General features: G+C 34.1%; 3 protein-coding genes across 4 annotated transcripts; all 3 read left to right on the top strand.

Moving 5' to 3' along the window:
* Positions 1 to 828: 828 nt before the first annotated feature.
* On the top strand, positions 829 to 8,290 carry LOC106773101 (ABC transporter B family member 19). The gene is made up of 9 exons (XM_022786362.1): positions 829 to 2,126; positions 2,242 to 2,296; positions 2,390 to 2,565; positions 3,823 to 3,987; positions 4,093 to 4,388; positions 4,698 to 5,014; positions 5,114 to 5,337; positions 5,527 to 7,461; positions 7,718 to 8,290. Exons 1-9 carry the CDS (start codon positions 1,125 to 1,127, stop codon positions 8,063 to 8,065), a joined length of 4,518 nt encoding a protein of 1,505 aa, XP_022642083.1. The 5' UTR covers positions 829 to 1,124; the 3' UTR covers positions 8,066 to 8,290.
* Positions 8,291 to 8,363: 73 nt separating this feature from the next.
* Positions 8,364 to 12,508, top strand: LOC106773862. Its single transcript, XM_014660620.2, has 5 exons — positions 8,364 to 8,896; positions 9,313 to 10,041; positions 10,474 to 10,716; positions 11,050 to 11,141; positions 11,511 to 12,508. Exons 2-5 carry the CDS (start codon positions 9,397 to 9,399, stop codon positions 12,136 to 12,138), a joined length of 1,608 nt encoding a protein of 535 aa, XP_014516106.1. The 5' UTR covers positions 8,364 to 8,896; positions 9,313 to 9,396; the 3' UTR covers positions 12,139 to 12,508.
* A 2,087-nt stretch (positions 12,509 to 14,595) lies between these two features.
* Positions 14,596 to 20,009, top strand: LOC106774271 (25.3 kDa vesicle transport protein). 2 transcript variants are annotated; one of them, XM_014661206.2, is made up of 6 exons: positions 14,596 to 14,752; positions 15,503 to 15,751; positions 17,143 to 17,303; positions 17,407 to 17,553; positions 18,638 to 18,714; positions 19,564 to 20,009. In XM_014661206.2, exons 2-6 carry the CDS (start codon positions 15,564 to 15,566, stop codon positions 19,645 to 19,647), a joined length of 657 nt encoding a protein of 218 aa, XP_014516692.1. In that variant the 5' UTR covers positions 14,596 to 14,752; positions 15,503 to 15,563; the 3' UTR covers positions 19,648 to 20,009. The 2 variants fall into 2 exon arrangements, with proteins under 2 accessions (XP_014516692.1, XP_022641766.1); XM_022786045.1 differs by lacking the exon at positions 19,564 to 20,009 and adding an exon at positions 19,185 to 19,505.
* The last annotated feature ends 2,893 nt before the right edge of the window (positions 20,010 to 22,902 follow it).

Below are 22,902 nucleotides of genomic sequence, written 5' to 3'. Positions count from 1 at the left end.
CAAGGCACCAATGATCATCTTTATTAGCCACAAAAGAAACAGACGAACCAATGTTAGCCGACACAACCTTTTATGATTTGATCACTTCTAGGAAGCAATTCGGCCAATCAACAATAAATAAAGGCACCAATGTTGTCATTTGATTTTCTTGGATTAAACGTACTATTCTATTATTATTTATGCAGCAAAATAATGCACCTTGTACCCTACCTTGTTTTCCAGATTCCTTTCTGTACAGTACTTTTTTAAGTTAAGTTTCACCCATCAAATAAGCTGGCATCGTGTGAAACTTACAATAAAACTTACCGTCTTTTATGTACTTGTGTCCTTGCGGAGAACACTGTGCTTTGTAAATTCCACTTTAACGTGAGTCTTTTATTGCTAATGTTTGTTTATTCCCTTTCTTTTTCTCCTGAAATATTCATTTCAAACTACCTAGTCAAAGAGGTGATGCCAAAAACATACTATGCAGTCAGAAGATTATCTCTACATGACAAATGTATAGTCCTTGTTAGTTTTTGTTCTGATTACGGATAACTGAATTGATATTAGAAAAAAAAACTCACACGAGTCAATTCAAAACCAACATGTCCTCTAAACAACAAGGAAAAACTTCTTTTAACAATACTTTTTTAACAACTTTTTGACAACACGTATGTAATAACTTGTGATTGGTCCGTTTTAAATATTTTTTAAACATAAATTCAAATAGACCAATAAAATGTTGACATGTGTTCCGTTATAAAAAAAGTTATTAAAAAGTGTTGTCAAGATATCATTGTCCAAGGGCTAAAATTTGGAAAAACCCAGTCATAACTATGCTCAGCCGGCTACATAGCTTTACATGCCGTCCATGCACAACACATAAGGATCAATGTATAAAGCATTCCCAAACAAAAAGATAAACGAGACCACATTCTCTATATACTTGTTTGGTGTTTTGTTCAATTGTCTGACTATGCTAGAAAACATGGGTGGAACAATCTAAGTTGTCTGATACATCGTACCAATCTCCATGGACCTGTAATCAGAAAGTAGAACTCCTGTTTTTATTTCCCCCCATTTCATTCCTTTTTCCTTTCTTTCCACTACTTCTTCTCTTCAAAACTAGTTGCTTGCAAGCCATGGATGATTCTTTTTCCTTTGATGGTGACTCCTTCTCAAGCCACCAGAGACGCCACTATCCAACACCGGCGAGTTATCACAGTGTGTCTGGCTCTTTCATACCATCCAGCTTTCACAGCGATGCCACTTCCACAACCAGAACAGCTCGCCGCAACCGAGTTCCTACCACACCCTTCGCTTCGGACGATGACCATTCATGGCAAGAAGAGGTTTCATGGAAGTTTGAGGCCACAGGGTGGCACCATTACAGCACAAACTATGGTTCTCTTCTGACTCCATGGGCAACCAGCCCCCCTTCTGATCACAGCCGAGTTTTTCGACGATCAGCCAATGACTTCTACCTTTCAAGAACAAGTGGGTTCAGAGGTATCGCAAGCTCTTCTTCTTATGAACATTCTGGCTATGGTAGAGTTGAACTTAAGAGCTATGTTGCGAGGGACAATGATCAGAGTTACTTTGATAATGGATTATCTACATCGGGGTTCATCCACCAGCAGAGTAGTAGAAAAAGTAAGAGTAGTCCATTGGCTGAAGAAGATGAGCTAAGTATGATAGATTATAGCATAACAGAAGAACGTGTAATTTCACCTAATGTCAATGGTCATGGTCTTGAATCCCCATATCTTAAACATGGTCATGGTGATTATGGTGGGAGTTGCTATGTCGGTCACGGACTACCATCATATGATGGTAGCCATCTAAGTGGAAGTGGTGGGGGCTATACTTATCGCCATCATGACATTGAGAAGCATTCAGGATATGATGAAGAAGGTGAGGAGGACATGGATGAGGAAGATGCAAGTCCTCCAAAGGCTGTTGGATTGTTCAGCTTGTTTAGGTACTCAACAAAGTGGGATTGGATGCTTGTGTTTGTGGGGTGTTTGGGGGCCCTCATAAATGGAGGATCACTTCCTTGGTACTCTTATCTTTTTGGAGACTTGATCAACAAGATTTCAGAAGCAGACAAGGACAAAAAACAGATGATGAAGGATGTAGAAAAGGTTAACAACAGACCTTCCCTTGTTTATTTCCTTCTCATTTTCTTGGTCAGATGTTTGTGTTTGCACAGTGCTGTGGAGTTGAAGTTTATTTTCTTTGACCTGTTGTGATTTTCAGATATGCCTGTTTATGGCGGGGCTAGCTGCTGTTGTGGTAGTTGGAGCATATTTGCGTAAGGAGATTAAGACATGAGTGATGTTTAAGTTGTACTTTGTTATGATCTTGATGTGTTGCAATAACTTTTGTTGATGACTGAAATTGGCAGAGATCACATGTTGGAGGTTAGTGGGGGAGAGATCTGCACAGAGAATTAGAAGTGAGTATCTAAGAGCAGTTCTTAGACAGGATATTACTTTCTTTGATACAGATATCAACACAGGTGATATTATGCATGGAATTGCAAGTGATGTTGCACAGATTCAAGAAGTTATGGGAGAGAAGGTTCTTTCTTCTTTCTCCTATTCTACTCACAAACAACTTGCCAGCTATATCTACACCGATATTTTAAAAATTTTTTTTACAACATTTTAATATTATTTACGTGTTATTTTGTGATTGGTCCATAGTGTTTATGATTATTACTATTAATTCTGAATTAATTTTGGATCAATTAGAAAATAACACCTAAATGATATTAAAATGTTTTAAAAAAAAATGTTGTAAAATTATTATTATCCCTACTTTAATCTTCTTATACAAATTTTTCATACAAATAAATTATACTATGCGCGAGTATATATATATATATATATATATATATATATTAATATTTTAGTACGCATTGCATACACTAAATAATTTTATGTAATTATAATTTGTAATAAGTATTTTAAACTTCTAATAGATAAATGTTTTTAAACATACATGTTTCATTTATATTATAAATCTTAAAGTATTTAAATCTTGATATAAAACTTTTTATTTTTAAATAGTAGACTGCGAATTAAATTCAGAATATACATATTCGGATAAAACCAGGATAATTAAAGATGTTAAGTGAGATATTTTTTATTTAAACATTTTATATTGTTTATTTTTAATTTTACTGAAATTTAAAATTTTTTACACAATGTATAGGACATTCAATAATATTAATATAAATTGAATTTTTAAATGAAACTAATTTTAAATTGTATTATATAGGTTCCTAACATTGCCCTGATTTTTTTTTTCTTTTTTACGAATTCATATAATTTAAAAGTTTACATCTGGAACAATATATAATTTCAAGGAAATAAGTTCCTTTTACCAGTAGCATTAGGAATCCATTAATAATTTTCTAAATTTTTGGAAACTAATTATAAAACTTTACAAATTGCATTTTCTAAACAGGTTCCTATAATTTGTAGGCTAAGGGGGCACTTTTTTTTTTTTTATCAATTTTAAAAGTCTAGGCATAACCTATTAATTTAAGCAAATGCCAACATTATGGTATGAAATTGATTAAAAAATTATAAATGACTTTTTTTTTTTTTTTATTGAAATGCATAAAACTACTGTTTACTATGAATTAGCAAAGAAATTGTGGAATGTTGTTGTAATATCTTATGAATAATTGACTTTAATGTTTGAGTTAAAGTTGTTAATACAATATGTTTCATACATTAGCAGAGAATGATAACAAGTTGTATGCTCCAAATTTGGTTGAGATTGATCCTTGCATGCATTTTGATTTAATTTTTGTTTCTGACACTGCAGATGGCACACTTCATTCATCATATATTTACATTCATATGTGGATACACAGTTGGGTTTAAAAGATCATGGAAAGTCTCTCTTGTGGTATTCTCAGTCACTCCATTGACAATGTTTTGTGGCATGGCTTACAAAGCACTTTATGGAGGCCTAACAGCAAAAGAAGAAGTAAGATAAAAAATAAATTAGAAACTTCAGTTTTTATTGAATGAGTTAAATACATTATTAGTTCTTGAATTTGAATTTGAAGTTTATTAACTGTTTGTTCTGAAGGCTTCTTATAGGAAAGCTGGTAGCGTTGCGGAGCAAGCCATAAGCTCAATTAGGACAGTTTTTTCATTTGTTGCAGAAAGCCAATTAGCTGGAAAATATGATGAACTACTGCAGCAATCAGCTCCAATTGGGGCAAAAGTTGGTTTTGCTAAAGGTATAGGCATGGGTGTGATCTACTTGATAACCTATTCAACATGGGCACTGGCATTCTGGTATGGCTCTGTATTAATTGCCAAGAATGAACTTGATGGAGGTTCAGCTATTGCTTGTTTCTTTGGTGTCAATGTTGGAGGAAGGTGTGCCTTCTTCTCTCTTTAACTTATTAAAACATACTTGATTTGGAAAACCATAATATTCAACCATGTTTTTCATACAAGGAAATTATTCTTCAAGCATTTTGTTAAGGACTACTTGGACTTTCTTTGTTTAGCGAGAGTTTATCAGCAAATTGTTTATACTGTTATCCAATTACAAATCACAATGATAAGTTTATTGATTTTTACAGTAGTAACCATCTTAAGCATTATACTAATTATAGTTTCTGATTGATTGATGTTGTAAAAAGTTTTATATATAGAAGTGAAAGTTATTTCTTTCATTGACAGAGGATTGGCACTGGCACTTTCATATTTTGCACAGTTTGCTCAAGGGACTGTTGCAGCAAGCCGTGTATTCTATGTTATAGAGAGAATCCCTGAGATTGATCCCTATAGCCCTGAGGGTAGGAAGCTTTCTGGTGTTCGTGGAAGGGTTGAGTTAAAAAGTGTTAGTTTTGCATATCCATCACGTCCTGATTCTCTGATACTTCATTCCCTTAGTTTGATAATACCATCTTCAAAAACTGTGGCATTAGTTGGTGCCAGTGGTGGGGGAAAGTCCACTATCTTTGCTCTCATAGAGAGGTTTTATGATCCTACTGAAGGTAAAAGTAGCTAGCTATATGATTATTTGCAAAAGATCTTTTGAAAGCTAAGGAAGTTATTCATACTCCTAACTTTGTTGGGTTTCAATATCTTTGTAGGGATTATTACCTTGGATGGTCATGATTTGAGGACATTGCAAGTAAAGTGGCTACGTGATCAGATTGGGATGGTTGGTCAGGAGCCAATCCTCTTTGCCACATCTATTCTGGAAAACGTGATGATGGGGAAGGATGATGCCACAAAGGAAGAGGCAATTGCTGCTTGCATTGCTGCTGATGCTCACAGCTTCATCTCTAGCCTACCACTAAGCTATGACACTCAGGTGTTGTAACTAATGACAATGATATTTCTCATTTTCTGCAGTAATATGTATTCAACAAAACTAGCTTGCAAAGTAGTTGTTATGTAACTGTGTGTGTGTGTGTGTGGCATTCAAAACTGCATACACAAATTTCTAAAGAATTTATGGTATGATGATTAGCTGTGACATAGGAAGTGCTATATTCTGCAGGTGGGAGATAGGGGAACAAAACTCTCCGGAGGTCAGAAGCAGAGAATTGCATTGGCTCGAGCAATGATGAAAGATCCTAAAATCCTTCTTCTAGATGAACCTACTAGTGCTCTTGATGCTGAGTCAGAGTCTGCGGTCCAACGGGCAATTGACAAGATTTCTGCTGGACGAACAACCATTGTGATTGCTCACAGGATAGCAACAGTGAAGAATGCTCATACCATTGTGGTTCTTGAACATGGTTCTGTCATTGAGATTGGTGACCATCGACAGCTTATGTCAAAACCAGGAGCATACCACAACCTTGTCAAGCTTGCTACCGAAGCCATTTCAAAACCTCTAGCTATAGAGAATGGCATACAAAAAGCCAATGATGTATCCATCTATGATAAATCTGTTGCTGCTTTATCACGATCAAGATACGTGGTTGATATCCCTATGTCTAAAGACTTAATATCTATGCATGGGGTGGAGAAACAGGAAGACATGGAAGATGATGAACAAGACACAAAGGCAAAAAAATACAGCCTTTCTCAAGTATGGAAACTGCAAAAGCCAGAGCTTGTGATGCTATTTTCAGGACTTATTCTGGGAATGTTTGCTGGTGCTATTCTGTCCCTTTTCCCATTGGTTTTAGGCATATCCTTGGAAGTATATTTTGGCCATGACACTCATAAGATGAAAAGAGATGTTGCACACCTTTGTTTAACCCTTGTTGGCCTTGGAATTGGTTGCATACTTTCTATGACAGGACAACAAGGTCTGTGTGGTTGGGCTGGATCAAAGCTGACACAAAGAGTTAGATACATCTTGTTTCAATCCATACTGAAACAAGAACCTGGGTGGTTTGACTTTGAAGAAAACTCTACGGGAGTGTTGGTATCAAGGCTCTCACTCGACTGTGTTAGTTTTCGATCAGTACTCGGTGACAGATTCTCAGTCCTTCTTATGGGGTTGAGTTCAGCTGCTGTTGGCCTTGGTGTGTCCTTTGCCTTCAACTGGAGACTAACGCTTGTGGCAGCTGCTGTAACTCCTTTTGCACTTGGTGCAAGCTACATAAACTTGATCATAAACGTTGGGCCGCGTGTGGACAACGACTCTTATGGCAAAGCCAGTAACCTTGCTTCTGGTGCAGTGTCGAACATAAGGACAGTCACCACATTTTCTGCCCAGGAACAGATAGTTAAGTCCTTTGATAGAGCCCTATCAGAACCTAGAAGAAAATCATTACGAAGATCACAACTTCAAGGTCTTATGTTTGGGTTGTTTCAAGGTTCCATGTATGGAGCATACACCTTAACACTTTGGTTTGGCGCATACCTTGTACAACATGACAAGGCAAAACTTGGAGACGTGTTTAAGATCTTTCTCATTCTTGTTCTGAGCTCATTCTCTGTGGGACAACTAGCTGGCTTGGCACCAGATACTTCTACGGCGGCTACGGCAATTCCTGCAGTTCAAGATATCATAAAACGCAGGCCACTGATTGACAATGATAGAACAAAAGGTAGGAAAGTAGACAGATCAAAGCCATTCAACATAGAATTCAAGATGGTGACTTTTACATACCCATCTAGGCCAGAAGTGACTGTGTTGAGGGACTTCTGTTTAAAGGTCAAAGGTGGAAGCACAGTGGCTCTGGTGGGACCAAGTGGATCAGGGAAGTCAACGGTCATATGGTTGACTCAGAGGTTCTATGATCCTGACCAAGGAAAGGTGATGATGAGTGGGACAGATTTGAGAGAGATCGATGTAAAGTGGTTGAGGAGGCAAATGGCTTTGGTGGGTCAAGAACCTGCACTGTTTGCTGGGAGCATAAGGGAGAATATTGCATTTGGGGACCCAAATGCTTCATGGTCTGAAATTGAAGAGGCTGCAAAGGAGGCTTACATCCACAAGTTCATCAGTGGCCTTCCTCAGGGTTATGAGACACAGGTAATAACTGTGTAGCAATACTAAGAAAATGTATTTCTAATATTTCTCTTAATCTAGGTTATATCTTGTTATGCTAAACCACTTTTCACTCTAGTTTTTGTTCATTATGTACTTGTTGAATTGTATTTGTAGCTTGATTCTACATCACAAGTTCATACTAATTTATGCTGCATCACTTTTTTACATGATTTTTTTTCCCAGCACCCTTTTCTATAAGCAAAACATATGATTGATTTTTTCATTTTCTCTGAACTAGGTTGGTGAAAGTGGGGTCCAGTTATCAGGTGGCCAGAAACAACGAATTGCTATTGCAAGGGCCATTTTGAAGAGATCAAGGGTACTTTTGCTTGATGAGGCAAGCAGTGCCTTGGACTTGGAATCAGAGAAGCACATCCAAGAAGCCCTTAAAAATGTTGCCAAAGATGCAACAACCATAATAGTTGCTCACCGTCTTTCCACGATCAGAGAAGCTGATAAGATCGCAGTTATGAGAGACGGGGAAGTGGTGGAGTATGGGAGCCATGACACTCTCATGGCTTCAACACAAAATGGCTTGTATGCTAGCCTAGTTCGAGCTGAAACAGAAGCCAATGCCTTTTCTTGATCATATTCATGAGCCTGTAACATTATTGTCAACATATAGCAATTGTGACTAGAAAGAATGCCCCCATTGGCCTAAATCATTTGGTCAAAACTAGAAAAGAAAGAACCACTTTAACTGGTTTGGGCTGTTTTGAAGTGTGGATCACACAACAAAAGTCATTTGATTCTATCTTTTAGGTCAGATTTCTTCTTTTTCAAATAAACAAAAAATACATATTATGTGCCACTTGATTATGTAAATTTCATAAGGAAATACTTAAACATTTTTGTTTACTTACTTCTATAGCACTTTTTCTTGATTATGGCAAAAGAATGATTATGCATATGCAAATGCAAATGCATGCTCAATATGGAGGAGGCTAATAATGATTCAAGTAAGACCAGCCACAATAAATGGGCACGAGGGTATCCTTAAATCTTTCAGTGGTTACATTGGCTCTAACTAAAAACGACATATGACCAGATTGAGCCCCACCAACATCATGTATTCTATAATATTCATTAAATTGCTAACAGGGTTAGCAGGCATAATTCTTTGGTAAAGGAACTGATTTATCATTTCATGTCTCACAAAAAGTGCTTCATACTTCCCACGCTCAAGGGTGTTGTTGTTCCATAGTTTTCAAGCCAAGAGAATATGATGCTAACGTGCCTTCAATAAAAGATATTTATATAATCTTGGTTAATCCTCTGGAAAAGCAATCAGAAGCATTCTTTTTTGGAAGCCCACTATTGCAGTTTGTCCTTTCTGGTCTGCAGAATTTCTTACAACCCTCTTTGATTCTTCTGTTACACACTTCTCGTGTCACTTCATGCTTCAAATCTGAATTAGGTAACATGATATATATATATATATATATATATATATATATATATATATATATATATATATATATATACACATATGCAAACACATACATACAAATTCACATGCAAACACCCTGCTGTATATATTATCTGTATGTTAAACTTTTTCCAATGTTTCTTGGCTTATTTTTTATCTATCAAGAAAATTCAAGTCTTGCTGCTTAACTTCCTTTTTTGGATATCACATCAAACGATTAACTATTCCAGTTAGCTACATCTTTGCAACAATATTTTGGCATGTCAGGGGATTAGAAAACTCAAAAATTGCTTGCATTTTACACCTTAAATAGGCTTAGGAGTTAGGACTCATAAAAAGTAAGTCCATTTGTACAGAATTACGGAAGGATCTACCAAAATGTATTAATTTTACTTGGTGTGCAGCTCCCTGCATTGAAAATACCAGACATGCAAATTTGTTGACCCCCTGAATAATATAATACATAAAACAGAAGAAAGTGAAGAGGCATGGCATCCCTCATTCCTGGTGTTCTGCTGAAGCTTCTCCAGAGTATGGATTCTAATGTGAAAGTTAATGGAGAATATAGATCAGTCCTTCTCCAAGTGGTCAGCATTGTGCCTGCAATAACTGGGTCTGAATTATGGCCTAACCAAGGTTTCTTCCTCAAAGTCTCTGACTCTTCTCATTCAACTTATGTTTCACTCTCAAAGGAAGATAACGAGCTTATCTTGAGCAACAAGTTGCAGCTTGGACAATTTTTTTATGCGGATAGGATAGAAGCTGGAACACCAGTTCCTATTCTTTTTGATGTTACACCGGTTCCTGGCCGGCACCCTTTTATTGGAAATCCTAAGGATTTAATGCAAATGTTAGAGCCATCAGAGGGTCCAGTGCAATCTGATAATCATCATAGAATTAGTCGTTCAAAATCCATGAACTCTGTCAAAGAAAGCAGAAGTCCATGGCAGAAAATTGTTATTAAAGAGGAAAAATCTGCTGTTGCATCCAGGTACATGCGGGGTGTTAGAAGTTCAACCTCAAACGTGAATGTGCATGATGCTATTGAACAAAGAAAAGGAAATGATTTTCAGAATGATGTAGACTGTAGTAAGAAGGTGGGATCTGCAAAAGTAAAACTGCAAAAATTACAGGTCAGGTATAATTCTTATCTTTGATATGCACTTTTTAAGGCTCAAGAATATATGGATTAAGTATTTGGCCTTTCTATAGAGTTAGTATGCCCAAGATTTCTTGAAATTTTTCCTTCTTCCAAACTTTGATAGTTTGATCCAAAACTTTAAAAAAGAATATATATATATATATATATATTCTTATAAATCTAACTGCGTTAAATTTTGTTGACATGTCAAAGACGTTTCTAGCTAATATTTTGAATTGTTTACATAGTTCTAGTTCAAATGTTAGCCTCGAACACCACAAAGTTTGTACAGTGACAAATTTCATTTTCATTGACAAATAAGTTCCTTATCTTAACTACGTTACCACCAATACCTAGTAAAAAGTTATGCTAAATAGGTAATAATGAAAATTAAGAGATTGAATGATTAGTTTTAGCATGACAGACACTCTCAGTGAATACAACTCGTACTCTACTACTTGAAACATCTTCACCAAGGCAGAGGGTTGCTCAATCTAACATCCAGGAGACTGCCATGTCACCTTCTAAGCGCATATCTATCAAACATAGTTCTGCTAAATTGGAAACTACAAACTTGAATATTTTGCCAAGTAGTGAAGATAAAAGCTGGAGCACAGAGGCAATTCCATGGTCCTCTCTGCCAGACAAACTTTTGAGTCCTGGAAAGGTACATTACAATTTTATCAGTCCTTTGAATGACCAATGTTACCATAAAACATATATGCAATTTGTTGATCTTGTTTCTGTAATCAAATTGGAGTTTCATCTCAGTAATCTATGTAATAAAGGATTCCACCAAATATTATTGAAGTGAAACTCCAAAACTATTTAGAGAACACTACCATAAGTATTTATAACCCTGCATATTATTATTATTATTATTGTGTTTAACAGATTAGATCAAATTTCATCTCATGTGTCTTTTTTGAGTAAAGCAAAGTTATCTCAGCAATTACATGAATTTTTGTTGACAATCATACAAATTTCCACATTTTACTAGGAATTGCTCAGAAGGAAACATCTAGCCTCCATGGTTGCTGTAGAAGCTCAGAAAGAAGTTACAGCTACTGCAGTCCTTGCCAAGTTGTTAAGGTACATTATTCATTTTGTATTATATTGTCAAATTATTCACTCAAAGTTTAGTTACTAGGGAAATTTTAAAATTTGTTTCTATATTGCTAAATTTAAAGATGTTAAAACTTTCTTTGATTTTGCCAGCATTTGGACCTACACGGCATAATGTCATCTCAGCAAAAGTAATAATAATTGGTAACCGAGCAAAATCTGCCACAAATGTTATTTTAGCAGACACTCAAACTGACTTGTAAATAACTATTTTTATGTAGAGATTAAAGTATAAAGCTTTTTCATTGGATTAAGTTTTCAAAAATGGTGTCAAATACAAGGATAACATTTTTTCCATTTAGATTCTTCAGTTATTTACTTCTCTTTCCTTTTCAGTATGTTTGCCAACATCTGCAGCTCAGCTGCCTCAGAGAACCCTCATGTCACACTGAACAAGTTTTTTTCCTTCCAAGAACTCATCAACCAGTCAAATGGTACAAGTACAGTTCCATACACAGATAAATTACATCATTTATATAAAACTTCTTCTCCTACAGAAACAGACAAAAATGACAAGAAATCATTTCTAGTGCCTGGGAAAATTTCATCAAAGTCTCCAAAATACTCACCAGATTTGTCCGACACTGAGAAACAAGAATGGGCCACAGTAAATGGTCTAAAAGAGATAAATGAACTGAGAGAAGTCCTTTTGATTGAAACAAAATCATGGTTTTTGAAATACTTGGAAAAAACATTGGATGTCTGGTTTTCCATAAGCTCCCAAGAGAGGAGGGGAAAGACGAGTAAGGACCCTGCAGGGAAGAAAATGAATCATGCCAATCATATAGCTCTCACATTGTCACTCCTTAAGCAAGCAAATGAATGGTTGGAGAAACTGAGAAACACTTCAAACATGGAAAATGAAGAGCTGTTGGAAACTGTTGACAGATTGAAGCAAAAAGTTTATTCTTGTTTGCTCCTACATGTTGATTCTGCTGCATTTGCTTTGGAAAACCGAGCTTGATTAGTGGATAATGATACGTTTTAAAGCTTATATTCTATTTAAAGTTATTTATAAGTTAAATTATCAAGTGTGGTTGAGACAGACATGGATAATGGAAGCTTGGCCAACAGTTTTTCAAAATGTAATGTTATATGATATGACAATAAAGACCAGCCTTTGAACGGCGTTCAAATAAAATTTAGATTCTCAGCTGAGTTTTTCTGTATTGTTCTTTTCTATTGTCTTTAGAATACACTGATACATACTGATTTTGATGTTTTAAAATACCAATATCAGTGTTTTTAATGTTTAGCAGAGGACAACATTAAAAACTCAGCAGAGAATTTGGACTTATTCAAATGAAGTTTAGTTGTAACATGATTTCCTGAAAAAGTTGTTTCCTTTTGGAATCTCAATACATGTACACATAGCAGGTGGAAAAGCTTACCTTGTGGCTGACAAATTGTTTTGTATAACATTACCGAGAAAAAGAATTCATGCTGGAAAAGTAGGACACAAGCTTGATACTTCACAAATCAAGCATGTGTCCTGCTTCTCCAACGTGATTCAGTCTCTGTTGTTGTTTCTTGCCATGCATATTGACTGAGAATATGGAAACATGTTCCTTACTTCTCTATGTTGCTTAGTAATGTGATACACATGTTTAGATTGCATTTTATAAGCAGAAACTGATATAACTTTATGGAGTTAAGTTTGAAATGACTCATATGCATTGGTTGTTAACCAGGGTTGTTCAACTTGTGTTTTCTTAGACTAAAAAAAGTAGTTTATATTATCTCATCAAGCTAATCATCATAGTTTTGTTCATGTACTGTTGAAGTTTGGCAACCAAATAAGAGTTTTGTGAGTGCTTAGTTGAAAGGTAAAGTGAGATGTTACCAAATGCCAACAAAATTTAGCAGCCCTACAATGTGACAGACCCACCCACTAACACCTTGCTACACATGAATTCTTCAGTTCAGTTTATGGTTGAATAATATCAAAGATAATACTTTTACACACATAAAATTACAATAACTAAAATTTAATTAAATTTAAAGTTTTTTTAACTAGATTTTGTTATGAAATAAACCTGAAAGAACAACGAAAATGATTAATAGTATTTAAATAATTTGTATTAGCTTGTGTAATTATTTCTCTAAATCTTGTTTGGAAGGTCGGATGAAAAGTGAGAGAGTAGAAAAGAAAAAGAAAGAGTAAAAATTACTGGAAATTTTGATACTTTATTCATTCCAAGCAGCTTCATTTTTTTATACTTACTATTTTTAATATTTTTTTTCCATAAATTTATTATTATAATAGAGCAACACTTTTAATTGATTAAGAATGAAAAAAATACAAAAACTATGAAAAAAACTTAGGTTCCTTAACAGAAAACCCTTATTGTGAAAATTATAATTATGACTTTCTAAAATATTCCAAGAAAATATTTAGGTAAGGAAATGTATGAAATAAGAGTACTTCTATAAATATATGAACAAATTTTATTCAAAATAATAAAATTAAGAAAAAGAAAAAGAAAACACGGTGATGTCGGAGCTCCGACATAAACATTATTAGAATATTTGATAATTATAATTAATTAAATTGGACAAACTAATTATAAATTAAATTTTATCACTGGTTAGGCCTGATTCATTAAACTAGTTATTTTTTACTTAATTTGGATAATTATCTACTACGTAATTATTTTCTTCTGTGGTTCTTATGTTTTCTCTAATCTCTTCTTCTCACGATGGTCTCCTGTATATTTTACACTTAATAAATATATATTCTTAAAGTTTTTCTAAAATTAAAAATATATTTGTAATATACTTCTAAAATTTAAATATATTTCATTGGTTTATATATATATATATATATATATATATATATATATATATATATGATTTGTTAATTTTTGTATGTTAATATATTATTGCAAAGTATTTATTTATTTATATAAAAAATATTTCATTCATTAAAAATTGATACATTTTATTAAAATATACTAACTAATAAAATATTTTATGTAAATTAGTAAAATTTTATATATATATATATATATATATATTTATATTTATCTTTTTCATTAGAAATAAAAATATAAGTTTTATAACTCTTTCAGTTACACTCCTAAAATTATAAAATCTTTATGACCATTAGATATAAAAGTTTAGAGGACATTATTATGATCAAAATTTTAATATTCCATTTAAAAATGTCATGCCTATTAAAATATTAATAGAAAGGACATTAATCATTATAAAATTAAATTAAGGTATTACAATTATAAAAACAAAAAGTTATTCCATCCAAACCAAAAAATTTAATGGTATATTTTTAATTTTAAAATATTTAAAGAAAAAAAATTAAAAAATCACTATAAAAATTCTCAACAGCTTCAATTATTTATTTTACTCAAAGTTAAAATTGAATTTAAACTGCTCATTACGGCCAACTGTGTTGTTGTCTTTTCCTTTTGATTTAAAACGACGTGGCATTTGCCGAAAATTCTAACACCATTTTCATTTCATTCCAATTTCAATCCTCTCTGTTCATCGATCGACTCGGCTGGACTATCCACGCCGCCGTTCTCCGCGGCAGCTCCGGCCACCCTCTCATCGCCATTCAGGTTTCTCTCCCATTGTCCCTTCCTTTTACTTCAATCAATGATTATTCGTTACTTTTCTTCTCCTTTCGGAAATTGAAATAAGAACAAAAAACCTAATGTCGTTGTTTTCTGCCTAAGAATAAATTGGATGATCTAAGCGTGCAGGATCTGGTTGACGTATATGAGGTTTACTTGCCGTTTGTTTTATTGTTTTTCTATTGCGATTTGTCAGATCTAGTTTGTAAATCCTAATTGCAATAACGAGGTATTAGCTGAATTGGTCATATGAGCTGCTACATCGTGTGCCATGCATGGGCTTTCCCATGAATTTCGTTTAGTTTAGACCGCAATCACCTCATTGTTGAACTATACGCGTTTCTACATTTTTTTTAAAGACGTGTTAGTTATGCCATTTTTTGTTTAATGTTTTGCAATTTGAAGAATATGTTTGGAACTGCGAGTTTCTCTCGAGAGAAGAAAGAGTAGTAGATTGTTGGATTTTAAAGTTGGGTTGATTTGGTTATTTGTGTTGACGGATCAAACTTTGTTTAATGCTGTAGTGTCAGGCCTTTGTGGATGCTTGGTGGCAGTGTATGAATGAGGGTTTTATTCTTTAATTATTTAATAAATTTATAGTGACTTATATAGTATGGAAATATTTAATCATGGAAATGTAAATACTGTTTATGTAATTTTCTTTTGTGATTTTGATTTTTATCTGCTTGAATCTGTTTAACTTCGATTTGTCTGTCTCTTTTTTTGTTATTGCAGTGTATTTTGGGTTGGTTGCAAAGTTTTAGAGTGTAAGTGGAGGATTGTGAAGCTAAGAAACATGGTGAAGTTGACTATGATTGCCCGTGTTACTGATGGTCTTCCGCTAGCTGAAGGACTGGATGATGGTCGTGATCTTAAAGATGCGGAATTTTACAAACAACAAGTCAAGGCTTTGTTTAAGAATCTCTCAAGAGGACATTATGAAGCATCAAGGATGTCAGTTGAAACTGGACCTTACGTTTTTCAGTATCCTTATGGAATCATAGTTATTGCATAATATATACGTGGTAGTCAAATAAGAATTGCTTGATTATCCTACTTAGTGTATTGTACAATGCATAATCTAAGTGGTCAATCTTGTGCTACAGAACCACTGTAGCAGTGCTACAGAGCATGTCGTTATAGGTTGCCTTGATGAACCCTGTTACGTCACAATTCTCCCACTTTCACTCCTTTTCAATGCTATTGGTCGTGCTCCCTTATCTCTTTGAACCAAACCATCTGACCCAGAGCTCCCAGTCGTGTTTCTAGCCCACCCATGGTGCTATAGTTGAGTTTCCAGCCATCTTGTTATCCACTAAAGTATTTTGTGGGTCGGCCTCTTCAGGTCACTATTCAGGAAGTACAACTGTGTGTAATAATCTGTTATTAAAATATTTAGTTAAATCAAAGGATTGTTAGTATCCTATGAGTTTAGGGGGTCCTTTGCATGTGGAATTGTTCATGGGATCATCAACATGCAGGTCCGGGTGGGATTGTGATCTTCATCATAAACGTGTGGGATTATCAATCCCTACCGAGGCAGAGTGAACCCAGATTTCCATGTCAAATCCCTTTGACCCAGTTTTTAAAATCGCTAACTACCCTTTTCTCTTCATTTGTCATCTACCATTGGACTTTGCCATTCTTACTTCATCTTTAAACTTCTCCTGCCACTTTCAACTGCAACTGTCTCACCTACATGCTGCTGCCACCCCCGTTGGCTGTACATAGTGCAAACATGTGAACATCCTGCTGGTTCAACCTCAGTCTCTTCTTTGCCTTCTCTCACTAATTCTATGATCTCTTCCTCATTGTCTTTATAATTTTAGACTACCTTATTATATTTGGATCTTATGGTGTATTATTTATGTTTTTTAATTTAAGTTTGTTTAATGTCACGATTTAGAGATTATTTTCAGTTAATGAGTGATCTTTAATTATTAAAATTGTTGAGATGTCTATATTTTGATATTGTTTGTGTGCTGTTTTCTTCCAGTTAAAGGAAGATATCTCATTGCTAGACACAAGATGCTTGTATGTTACTTTAGTTGTTCATGTGCTTATTTTTATTGCTGTATCAGTAAATCTCTGGGTTTTGGACATTAGTAAGGTCTGTGTTTTGTGTTTTGGCACATATTTCCCTTCTCTTGAATTATGATTCAGATGGTTCTTGTATATATTATATGCATGTGAAACTTGGTATACTATCTTGTCAATCCACAACCATGCTTCCTTATCTAGATCATTAGTTATTTCCTTGTCTTAAACTGTTCCTGAGATTTATCATATTTTATGTTAGTTGCACTTTTAAATTACATGCTTTAACTTTATTTGAAAGAGTTTCACAGCCTAAAATGACCTTGACAGAACATTAGTTATATTATAGAAGGACGGGTCTGTTACTTGACAATGTGTGACCGAGCATACCCTAAGAAACTAGCCTTTCAGTATCTTGAAGAGCTCAGGAATGAGTTTGAGCGCGTTAATGGGTCACAAATTGAAACTGCTGCCCGACCTTATGCCTTCATTAAATTTGGTAGATATCACTTTCTATCCGTCATTATCATTTTTAGCATTTTTGTTCTTTTCTACTGGCTCTTAATCTACCTTTTTTTCTTTTCCTTTTAATTGTTTAAAAGATACATTTATGCAGAAGACAAAGAAACTTTACCAGGATACCCATACTCAGCGCAATATTGCTAAACTGAATGATGAACTATATGAAGTCCACCAGATAATGACTCGTAATGTGCAGGAAGTTCTTGGTGTTGGTGAACAGTTGGACCGTAAGATTTTTGGAATATCTGAATAATTTTAGTTTTATCATTTTTGTCTGCTGATTGCTTGGAATGCAACACTAAATTTGCAGGAATGAGCTTCATTGATTTGGGTATAATATAGAAACTGAGGTGTCTATTATGTATGCATCCATTGTAGTTGGCTTTTCCTGATTTTCTTAATAAATTCATTTATTTATTGAAAGAGATAAAACATGCTTTGGAGCTCTAAAATGGTACCTTTTCCCCCTTGATATTAGAGTGATCGACATTATTAAAGGTCTCACATCAACTAGAGATATGAATAAAATACAATCTATTAATGTGATCAATTCTCACTTTATAAGTTGGTTTTTGTGAGCTTGGCTTCAATACAAATCCAAATTTTAAGTTGGTGGAATTAGCACTTATTCTAAGTGCATTCATAAACGTCATCTTAAAAGCAGATGTCATTAGTGTGCTTTGGCATAGTAGCAGAGTGGAATGGTTCTTGATTGTTATGGGATTCAAATAGCAAAACAGCTTTCTGTAGTGCCATCTTGTTTGGTACTGAGCTATAGTGGTGCTACAATTGTATTGGGTTCCAAAACATATTTTACTCCTGAAAAACAAATTGTGACTTCTCTCATTTTTTAATGCATTTGCTTCAGAAACATAATAGTGTCTGAAACTTTGCTAAAGTGCAAGTGTGAATGTGAAGTCTTGAATTGGGGTATAAATGACCAGGTTGAGTAAAGACTCACAAACTTATACTTTAAAGTTTTATATTGTGAAGTTTTATTGTAGCCCTTGCTGCTGTCCTACTCTAGGGTTTTCAGAATTGGCAGGCTATGTAAAAACTATCCGAGATTGATAACTATGGGTCTTAGGATTAGTAGTAAACTTGGTTAAGGTTTACATCAGATTGACTTGGAAAGAGATAAAGATGATGTACCAATGTCCACACTTCCATCTCTATTATTCTGATAGATGATCTTTATTTCCATTTTTAATACGGTTTCTTTTTTGTATTTATGTTTTGGTTTATTTTATGGTTTTACTTGTGAAGTATGGAATTTATGTTCTACATTTGATTTTAAATTCTAATTTGCAGAGGTCAGCCAAATGTCTAGTCGCTTATCATCAGAATCACGCATATATGCGGATAAGGCTAGAGATTTAAATAGGCAGGTTAGTCATTTTCAGTTTTCCTTCATGATTATATTTTACCATGTGAATATGGTTTTGACCTCTGAGATATATTACTGTTATTGAAAATTTGTTTTGTTCTAGGAACTGCTTCTATAATTTAGATAGAAGAAGCTTACAATATTAGAATTAAGACATTTTCTATTGGCTTTTACTAAAATATAATGGCGCAGATTGGAATCGTGAAACGCACTTCATTTACTTTTTTGTATAAATATTTTCATTAACTGGAAAACAGAGTAACATTGTTCTATGTGTTGGGGCTGTATGCCGGTGTTTGTGTTTTTTTTTTTTTTTTTTGAATGTTTCACTTTTATTCACTTTGAAATCTAAGTTTTTTAAGAGCTGGTTTTAATTTGTGTAACCTGTGGTTATTTTGTAACATTTGGTTGTCAAACAGAGAATTATATTGGATCATTTGATGGATTTATTTTTTTTAACTTCATGAACAGCTGCAGAATCTGTATAGGTTAGTATAACGCGTTTCTTGGGGTTTTGAAATGCAAGTTAGAGATATCCCTATATCACTGTATTTGGGTTATGATTCGAATCAATATCAAATGTAGATGGACACCCTAGAACAGTTTTACCATTTCTCTAAAATCCCAATGATGTTTTGCAATATTTGCATGCGTTCTTTATTGCAAAATGTTGTCCTTCTAGTCTCGAGAATAAGTTCTTTAATGCAAAATGTTGGCCTTCTAGTATCGAGAATAAGTTGATGGTTTTTATGAAGTAATGATTAGCTTTGAAGCTTCTTGTGCTTATGTTTGGATTCTAGTTATATTCTGTATCGTGGATAAATAATTTAAAATAAAATATTTACTGTAGGCTCTGATTCGGAAGTGGGCCCCTGTTGCTATTGTTTTTGGAGTTGTCTTCGTACTTTTCTGGATCAAAAATAAAATATGGTGACCGAGCTCAGTGTCTGACATTTAAATCCTGGATTGCATTACTGTGGCTTCTCCCATGTTTATCCAGATTTTGAACAGATTGGTGGGAAACTAGATGCATGAGATGATGTCTACTTTTTCTGGACAACTTTGGTTTAGAAAAAAAAAAAGAAAAAGACTATATCCTCTCTGACATCTAAGCATGACTGGATCAGTCTTTCTGAAACAGGAATCCTTAACTTTTTATAGTAAGGAGCCAGGATATGAGAAAACTATATCCCCTTGGGGATCTATATAGGCATTTCTTCTTTATACTTATCAATTATTTTCAGGATCATTGTGTTAATGGATTAAATATATTACCTCTTCGATGTATTGTTTCCATCTGAGCCGCCGAATTAGATTTACCAGCATATTTTTTTTAACTGTTACACTGTTATTTAATGAATTCTTGTAAGATTTTTGTTTGAAACAACAAATAATTATCATTAAAGATTTTGAAAGTGAGAAGGAAACAGATAAACATGCATCCCACACTACATTCCTTTGTTTAAACACACCAAAGTGAACAACTGTTTTGAAACGGTTCAGTTTTAGAACTGGCTTCCTTTTTATTTTTTTTATGAAACATGATGAATAAAAACATATTTTAGTATAGATGGAAAGAATGATATACATGTACGTTTAAGTAATTTTAATTTTTCATTTTATTTTAAGAGAATGATTTTATTATTTTTCATTCATGATAATTATCTCTATTTGTAGCAATTTAATTTTTTAGAGAAGGGAAATAAAGAAACAGATAATCTAGAAGATCATGCATATGTTTTTTTTAATAAGGAAGATTCTATATATATTTTTTCTAATTGAAAAGGTTTTATAGATATTTTCTTCGATTACAATATTTTTTCTTAAGTTCAATGAATATCAATAATTTTTTTCTCCATATAATGGCTAAGTCTTTAATAATATTTACCTCTTTTTCGTTGATATATTTAGGGAGAGTCGAAGTGGTAGTTTTATTGTTCAGATTTTGGACATCTTGTAAAGACAAACATGGTAGTGATAAGGAGAGTTTATCCACTTCAAGCACTTTCTCTTCCTAAAGTGGTGGACTGACATAAAAGGATTATGTTTAATGAAAGGTGACATCCAGGGTGATAAAGACGTGACAATTCCGAAAATGATAACATTTGTACCTTTTTTTATTAGAAAAATATCCAATAAAGATACATTTAAGAACTTTGGGATCTAACGGATGATGAGATTGAACAAAAATAACACATCTAAAGACTAAATTAGGTAGACTCGTTATTAGGGGAGAACAAGGAACTAACTGTAATCCCATTTTGTTGAGGGGTGTTTACACATGTTAATTCTAATACTATTATAAGACAAAAATTTGATAAATTCATGATGCAGATATTCAGTACCATTATCAAACCTTATTCTTCAATACCATTATCAAACCTTATTCTTCTGATATTTTTCCAAATTGATTTTGGACAAGATGAAAAAATTAACAAAAATTTGAAAACCTTCTGATTTATTTTTCATAAGGTATGTCCACGTGACATGTGTACAATAATAAATAAAGGTAACAAACCATTTGGCTCCAGAAATAGATTCTATGATAGGATCCCAGGACCCCAAACATCTGAGTGAATTAAATAAAATAAAGAAGTACTCTTTTTATTTCTAATAAGATAAGATGCACGATGGTGTTTTGACAACTGACAAATATCACAATTACAAAACTCAACACACTAATTGATTCAACCATTGTTTTCAAGCGCTCAAATTCCTCCTTATAACTTTCATATCAAGATCTGATGATGGTAAAGGACTAGATTGTGAAGGACTAGATAGATTGGAGGCTTCCTATTTTGAGGTAGTATGATTTACCCATCTTTGAGTAGACCCTTTGTTGTTTCCCATGCGCTCGAGAACATTCTTTCTTCCACAGAGTTTGAAACATGTTTCCTTGGTGTGTCCAAATCTTGTACAGTATGAACAATAGTCCCCATGAGTACCTTTTTCAAATGACTTTCCTCCAACATTTGTTCCTTTATGGACTCCCTTTCCAGTTGTCATGACAAAGCCTATGTTGGAAGTCCCCCCATCAAGCATGATAGTTCTCAGAATTTCTTCTCCTTTTACCATAAAAAAAAAAAAAAAACTTCTAATAGGTATGGTAATTTTTCTCTTCCTAAGATTTTTACCCGGATTGGGTTGTACTCATGATTCAGGCCATGGAGAAATTTAAAGATTCTTCCTTTTTCCACAACTTTAGCAAGTGCGACAACATCTGTTTTACACATCTTTATTGTTTGGTTATGATCTAATTCAATCCAAAATCCATTCAAGATTCTGTGATATTCTGATATTGAAAGGGAGCCTTGTTTTGTATTATATATCTTGCTTTCAATGTCATAACATGTAGTAAAATCCTTTTTTAATGAAAAAGTACTCTGCAAATTATCCCATATTTCTTTGGCAGACAAATGAAACATATAATTTCTACTTATCTCAGGAATCATGGACTACCACATCCAAATCATAATTAGTGAATCTTTATTGTCCCAAATTGGAAAAGAGTGTCGTCTGGTCCTAGTCCTCCTCTATCTATGTGATCTAGTCTTGAACGTCCATTGAGAATCCTTCGAATAAATTGGCTCCATTGTAGGAAATTTTGACCATCCAACTGATTGGTACCCACCATATTGGGTAGATCATTAGGACCTAAATGAATAACTTTTACTTCAGACATAACGTAGAACACAATCAAGTGTCTCCGGTGACTTTATCCGGGGCAATGACGACGTGTGGGTTACACTAGAAAAATGAGTAAAACTTCAAACTCAGATCTACTCAAATATGGGTAAAAGCCAAACAAGACGTCACCAACCCATGGAACGGACTCAGGAGGCTCTGACGACCCTGCCTGTGATGGGGGGAGTGGGTTTCGCCGAAACTAGGGTCGTGGGCTACACGCGTTGGCAATGGTGACAGCGCGTGATGACTTCTTTCTCAGAGTGATTTTCGGTGTTGTGATCGCCGTAATTGGGCACACCTTTCTACCTTATCAATGACCTCAATTGGCTACGATGGCAACCGCGATAGTCAAATAACGACAACAATGGTTACTGTTTGTGATGCCAACCGAAAAAAGAAAATGATTTTATTATTTTCATTTATGTTAATTACATTCTCCTTACATCTATTTATAACAATCTAATATTCTAAGAAAAAACAAGGAAATAAAATAATCTAATTA

The sequence above is a fragment of the Vigna radiata genome, chromosome 9 (genome assembly GCF_000741045.1).
Source record: "Vigna radiata var. radiata cultivar VC1973A chromosome 9, Vradiata_ver6, whole genome shotgun sequence".
Classification (NCBI taxonomy): Eukaryota; Viridiplantae; Streptophyta; class Magnoliopsida; order Fabales; family Fabaceae; genus Vigna; species Vigna radiata.
The sequence above is the reverse complement of the archived record's forward strand: the minus strand, read 5'-3'. Positions and strand labels throughout refer to the sequence as shown.